Source organism: Petaurus breviceps, unplaced genomic scaffold (assembly GCF_028583685.1).
Source record: "Petaurus breviceps papuanus isolate PSGF00001 unplaced genomic scaffold, PetGlider_PUasm1.0 188, whole genome shotgun sequence".
NCBI lineage: Eukaryota > Metazoa > Chordata > Mammalia > Diprotodontia > Petauridae > Petaurus > Petaurus breviceps.
The window spans coordinates 42,265,277-42,272,449 of NW_027185804.1; the positions used below are offsets into that span (position 1 = coordinate 42,265,277).

Here is a 7,173-nt window from a genome sequence, read left to right on the forward strand (position 1 = left end):
AAAGTGCTATATATTTATTACTAATCAACCCCACCCACTCATGATCCTTATTTTTCTTCAAGTCTCATCTTAAATGATACAGAAAGGCTTTTAAAAATCTGTCTAGTTAATATAGTCTCCTTCCTCAAATTCTCTTCTAGTAAGTTATCTCTGGTTATGTTTCGTCCCTACCCCAGTAGACTATAAAATATTTGAGGGTAGGGGCAATTTTGTTTGTTTTTTTTTTGCATCCCTAGTCTAGCAGGGTATATAATGGACAGCTAAAAATGTATTCCATAGAATTAAGTGAAATAGAACCAATATTAAACTCTATGAAAAAGGAATATTAAGATATATTTGAAGCCATATTCTTCAGTGGATTCTTCCTGAGCACATTTCTCAAAGCTGTTTTCACATCTCTGTTTCTTAGACTATAAATGAGTGGATTCAGCACAGGACTCACAAAAGTGTAGAACACAGCTATTATTTTGGATTCCTCCAGAGTTTTTTCAGTGGGGGGTCTCACATACATGCAGAAAAGAGTCCCATAAAACAAAGTAACAGCCATCATGTGAGAACCACAGGTGGAGAAGGCCTTCCTCCTTCCCTCAGCAGAGTGAATACGGAGAATGGCTGCCAGGATGAAGGCATAAGAAATTAGAATGATGGCAAGTGAGTTAGAAAGGTTGAAACCAGCTGAGATGAACATGGCATGTTCTTTGACATAAGTATCAGAGCAGGACAGCTTGATGAGAGGTGGATCAGCACAGTAAAAGTGGTTAATGACGTTGGATCTACAGAAGGACAATCGGAATGTGAGGATGGACTGCAGAAGACCATCAGAGAAGCCATAAACATAGGAAAAGGTGACCAGGCAGATGCAGACTCTCCTGGACATCTTCACACTATAGTGTAGTGGGCTGCAGATGGCCACATAGCGGTCATAGGCCATGGCAGCCAACATGTAATACTCAGTGAGTAACAAAGCAATGAAAATGTAACACTGCACAAAGCAGCCAGCAAAGGAAATGGTCTTCCTTTCAGATAACAAATTAGCCAGCATCTGGGGGGTGGCATTGGAGGAATAGCACACATCTACAAAAGCCAAGTTAGTGAGAAAAAAGTACATAGGAGTATGAAGGCGGGGCTCAAGTCTGATCAGCACAATCATTCCAATGTTTCCTAACTGGGTGAGAATGTAGATTGCAAGGAAAATCACAAACAGGACAGGTTGTAGTTCAGGACGATCTGTGAGTCCAAGGAGAATAAATTCAGTCACTCTGCTGCTGTCATTTTGGCTTGACATTTCTCTGGGTCTCAGTGGTCTTCTGGCATCAAGGGAATCAAAGGAGAAAGGAATCAAATATCATGTTAATATGACTCTTTGCATTTTACAGAATATTTCATTCAACCTTAAGCAACAGGAAGAGCTATTGTAATTATTTTACTGAGAAGGAAACTGAGACCCATGAGATATAAAAGACCTGACCAATATGCCCTAGTAAAAGCACCTGGAATTGCATATAAGACTTTTACCTCCAAATATAGTATCAATCTGTTAAAGCGCACTGATTTTCCTGTTGAAGAATTTTGAAAATTCTTTTATGTTTCAGATTGTCATTCTCTAATCCTATGGGTTTTCTCTTCCAAATGCAAACAAATGTAAGAATACATAAACACAACTAACTTCTTTTACTCACCTTCCTCAGTTCTATAGAAAACTCAAAATAAAATATTGATAGTCAGCTCTAGTCACCTCCCCCCTCTTCCTTTGCCAGCTTAGCTGGATGGTCAGTCACACAATCTGGGAGGGTTTATTAGGTGTCTGTGAGATGCCTGTGGCACACAAATGCAAACATATATACACACAAGCAAGAATACTTCAAGTTCATTCATAGAATCACAGAATTTTAGAATGGGAAAGGATCTTGGAGCTCATCTCACCATAGAATTAGGTTCCAGGGAGAAGTGACTAAATTTTAAGAGGTCACATAATCAATCAATCAATTACTTCATTGTAAAAGCAGGTCTAGAACACTTCTTTTCACCTCTCTCTGTCTCTGCAACTCTCTCTCTAGCCCCTATCTCCTTCTTTATTTCTTGCATTTAGACATATAGACTGCCTTATTATCTCTAAATGTAGTGACAAAAATTTCAATGATCTCAGTTGTGTATTAGCCCATCACCTCCTTTTTCAGGAGTCAAAACCCCATTTTTAAATCCATTATATTATGTCTAATCATTCTATATAATCATTTTATTGATGGCCCTGAAAGCATATTCAAGATGTTTCAGTATTTTAGGTTTCTTTTCATTTTTTAAGTCTTTAGAAATAGGCATTCCAAAGATAAGGGACAACTTTTAAAATTTTTATCCAGAGTATTTGATAGTCCATGGAAGATAGCAGCTGCCATTCTACTCTCTATGCCTCATTCCCAAAAAAACCTTGTCCTTCACCAGTCACACAACATTCTTCTTATCAAGATCAGGCCAGGAGTAAAGGAGGAACGTCTCCAGATTCCTGTAGACATTGATTGTCTACAGCTCCCTGGGAAAAAAAAAAGAAATTTCTGTCTGAATCTTCCCAGCCAGTGAAATAGATAAGCATTTCTACCTGTTTCCGAGAAACTGAACAGATAGCCATAGTGGTCCACTCATACACTTGTAATGTTATGATGAAGTGATGAGGGCTTCACCATTCTTAGTGTAGCTCCTACAAGAAATACATCAGAGGACATGAACAAGAATCCCACAGGATACACAGGCATGGATCACTTGGAATCTGTATTACTGGAGAAAAAATCAATATTAATCAGATCAAAGATCAAGATTTTTTTGTTTTGTTCTATTTAAGTGGACAATCCCAAAGGAGAGCCATTTGTTCTATGTCAACTTATGGGATAGTGTCTAGTGAAGTCAACAAGTGATATAACTTTTGTCTTGAACATATTTTTTGCAAAAGACTTGGAGAAAGGCATTCATGATATTCTTATACCACTATGTCACAAATTCAAAAGTCTAAGAAAGACTACAAAATAGGTGTGAATGAAATAAGATTAAATTTGTAAGGAATAAGTATAAAGTCTTATTGATTAAAAAATCCAATAACTTGAAATCCACAGTAGAGTGGGAATGGTGGTATAGTACTTTAATTTTTAAAAAATCCGAGTGTACTTCAAAATAAATATGTCAACATGGTGACACAGTAGCCAGTAAAATTAGTGACTCATTTAGCTTCATTATGAAATGCAAAGCATGAGGAAAAGAGGAAGAGAGCTGTAATTTCCCCAGCTTTACAAAACCTAGAAGAGCATTTTTAGTCTTGGCCGCCATTTTTCAAGAATTACATTGATTAGCTAGAAAGTTTGCAGAGGAGGACAACCAAGAGAGTGAAGAACCTCAAGTACAGGCTATGTTAGGAATGATCGAAGGACCTTGGAGTCTTTATCGTGGAAAAGAAAAGATTTCATCAAACGCTAGAACCCTCAGTATCTGAAGAGCTTCCACATGGACAGTGGAGTAGAATGGTTCTGATTGGCCAAAGAAGGCACACAAATAGCCAAAGAAATCATATTTAGGTTTAATGCTATTCTTTTTCCTTCAATGATTAGAAATATCCAAAAGCCAAATCATCTGGTTCATTAAGTAATAGGTTCTACCTCCCTAATAGTCTTCATGCTGAAGTTGGATGACTACTTGTCATGTGTATTAGAGTCTATTCATGTTCAAGCATAATTTGTGCTGAACAGGTTGTGGGTTCAAACACTGATTGTCTGTTATTAGGTGAAATAGAGCCCGACAGATAAAGCTGTGGTATAGTTTAAATAGCATTAGGCTTGCTTGGAGTCAGATAGTTTATAATTTCAATGTCAGTACTGCCATTAGGGAGGTAATTTGGGGTCATTCTTTTAAAATGTATGAATTCCATGTTCTTATTATAGAAAAGAAAGGATTTAGTCATTCTTCACACTAATACTATTCATTCCAGCCCTACAACATTGTATGATTCATTCAAATGCTTGTCATTGTCAATGTGTGAGCATCGTGACCTTGCAAGAGAAAATGCCTATGAGGTAGAAGGAGAGGGAGGTGTCATGTTGTTTCTTCTACTTCCATATCTTCACTCTCTACCTCCCATCGTGCCAGTCTTCCTTCAAGTCTTAAAGTCCTAGCTTCTGCATGAAGCTATTCCTTTTCCTCCCTATTCTGAGAAGCTTCCCTCTGAGGCTTTCTCCTTTGTGTCTCCTGTATACTATCCTTTATATATGTCACTGCCATTAGACACTGAGCTCTTGAGAGCAGGGGTCATTTTGTTTGGTTGGTTGGCTTCGTGCCCACCTTTATATCCCCAGCACTTGACATAATGACTGGCAAATAATGGGTGCTTAGGAACTGTCTGTGGACTGTACCTACCCATGAGGCCAGTTTTACTGTATTTTTCTTGAGTACAATCCATGTGTTTATAGAACTGCCTAAGACATCATTTAACTCTCCCATAGAAGGAGAAATTGAAGGCCAGAAAGTAGTGGTTTATAGGGTATACATTTGGATCTAGAAAGGAGTTCACAGGCCATTGTCCAACCCCTTCATTTCAAAGATGAGAAAACTAAAAGTTGAAGTGATTTGTCCAAAGTCACACTGAACGTGAGCATCACAAGCAGCATTTGAATCCATGTCTTATGACTTTAGAGGCAGGGCCCTGATAGTCCACTGTTAGTAAATGGAACAACTAGGTTTTGAATTGATGTCTTTTGGATTCAATAGTGTTCTTTGCATTGTACTAGATTCAAACAGTTTTATAATTACAGGACATAAAGCACAATTAAACCCCTGTTGTATAGTTTCTACCCTGGACGTCAGCATACGGCTGGGATAAAGCTGTCCAAGAGATCACGATGGAGGAATCAACTCATCCTATTACCCCCCCCCCCAACAATGCAAACCTACACCCTGTACTCTGTACAACAAAGGGGGAGCTGCTACCAATCCTAGACAATCGGTGGCAAGGCAAGGACCCAGGTCACTTAAAGGAATTACAGAAGGAAATAAAGTTCAAAATTCTGGCAACTTCTGGGCCTCTTCCCCTAACTAGAATACAACTAAGCTCTATCTTGTATTTTGGAAACGGGTGTTTTGAACCCAACTATAAAATTACACTTAATTAAATTTCATCTTCTTAGATTTATTCTAGCACCCAATCCTGCTAAGATTTTATTTTTGCATATGTGCTAACTCCATTATCTCTCATATGTTACTCTTCCCAATTATGTGTCATCGGTAAATTGGGCACATATTTCATTTCTTCTTTTGTTTAAGCCCACAATAAGAATCCTAAATAGCAGAGAACCAACCACTGATGTCCAAACTACTTCAATACTGACTTCCTTCAAAACTGACATTGAATCAAAAATAACTACTAAGCCTCCAATCATTCAGAAGGTTCTGAATCTGCCTAACTGTCCTATTATTCAGCTACAAACTCTCTCTTCTCTACAATGTCAGAGGTGTGACTTTATCACATTCTGTGCTAAAATCGACATAAAACATATTTTCAGTATCTCCATTCTGTACACAAGTTTAATTATACTTTATGGAAATGAAATTAGATTGGCAGGATCTATTCTTAATTTTTTTTTCTTTAACTTTTCTGAAGGAGGACAGGACAGTTGGGATTAAGTGACTTGCCCAAGGTCTCACAGCTAGTTTTATGTTGTGTCTGAGACTGGATTTGAACTCAGGTCTTCCTGACTCCAGGGCCAGTGCTCTATTCATTGCACCACCTAGCCACCCCAGGGATCTAGCCTTAATCACGTTATACTAGTGTTTGAGACCACAGAATCCCATTGCTCTAATAATTCACTGTATAGGTTTATAACAGTTAAAACTGAACTTGGGATTTGTTTAAGAGTAGAAAAGGAGTATGAAAAGGCTGTATATTGTCACCTTATTTTTTAAAATTATATACAGAGTAATCTTGCAAAAGGTAAGGCTGGATGAATCAAAGTCACTTAATCTCTGCCTCAATTTCCTCATTTGTAAAATGTGGATGAGAAGTGTACCAGCCTCACAGGGTTGTTTTGAAGAACAAATGAAGTAAAAATTGTAAAGCATTTTATATATCAACTGGCACTTCTCCTGGGTCATGCAGGATAATTTTTTACCTTTTCAGTGTTTGTACCCTTTTTTTATTAAGTGCTTAGAGATGCCAGCCGCAGGCATTCAATTCCATGGACATAGATTTCAAGTTTCTTTTCAGGTCTCACTCTTCCCCCAGTACCACACAACTGCTGCCTCAATGGAATGAAAACAGGTCAGATCACTGAAAAATTGAGTCCCAGCTGGGAAGTACATGATGTGTACCCAACACGAAGTACATGAAGTGGCCCAACCTACCTGAGAAAGGGCAAACTCTTCTTAGAGACACCTGAGGTCTTCTGGATGAAAGTGGGTGGATGGCTGATATCTTTCTGGCACTTTGAGGCCTTTCTCCCTGAAGCATTTCTCTAATCCCTTTCATAGAAGTAAGAGTCGCTTGGGTAATATGTCTCCAGAGAAAAATCATAATTGATGAAATCATGTTGACTGTAAACATGAGTTTGGATTGGATAATGTTGTGACGTTTACTTTTTAAATTTTATTTCAAGTTGTTTTACGTGAAGAATTTTTGTGGTGTTCACCTGGGACCTAATATGTTGAAATGTCCCTTCAGATTGCATCACAAATCATCCTTTTTTTCCTAAACAGATCATTATCATGGAACAAGTCACAAGATACAAGGAATTATCAGAGTTTAGAAAGAAAATAGGTTTTACTACACACCGTAGAACCTATCTCACAGGAATGATGAGGAATCTGAGGCCAAGAGAGAATAAGGTACTCAACCAAAGTGGTACTATAGCTTTGTGTAAGAGCTATGATGAGAATACAGTGATTCTGATTCCTAAGATGTATTCATTTCAACTGTAACATCATTTGTAATCTAATATGCAGCTTTTGACAATTATGGAATTACTGGTCATTTTGTAGATTGCCTGATTCCCTTTATTCTCCTTTATGCCTTTTCACTTTATATTATGCATATATGTGTATATCTACAAACTTACCTACATATTATATAAAAATGTGTAAGTATATCTATCTCTCTATCTCTATCTATCTATCTATCTATCTATCTATCTATCTATCTATCTATCT

The 7,173-nt window shown here is 37.6% G+C and overlaps 1 protein-coding gene across 1 annotated transcript; it reads right to left on the reverse strand.

The window, feature by feature from the left end:
• Positions 1–241: 241 nt before the first annotated feature.
• On the reverse strand, positions 242–1,337 carry LOC138163618 (olfactory receptor 5M11-like). The gene has a single exon (XM_069091059.1). The coding sequence runs from the start codon at positions 1,283–1,285 to the stop codon at positions 326–328; it is 960 nt and encodes a 319-aa protein (XP_068947160.1). The 5' UTR covers positions 1,286–1,337; the 3' UTR covers positions 242–325.
• Positions 1,338–7,173: the final 5,836 nt, after the last annotated feature.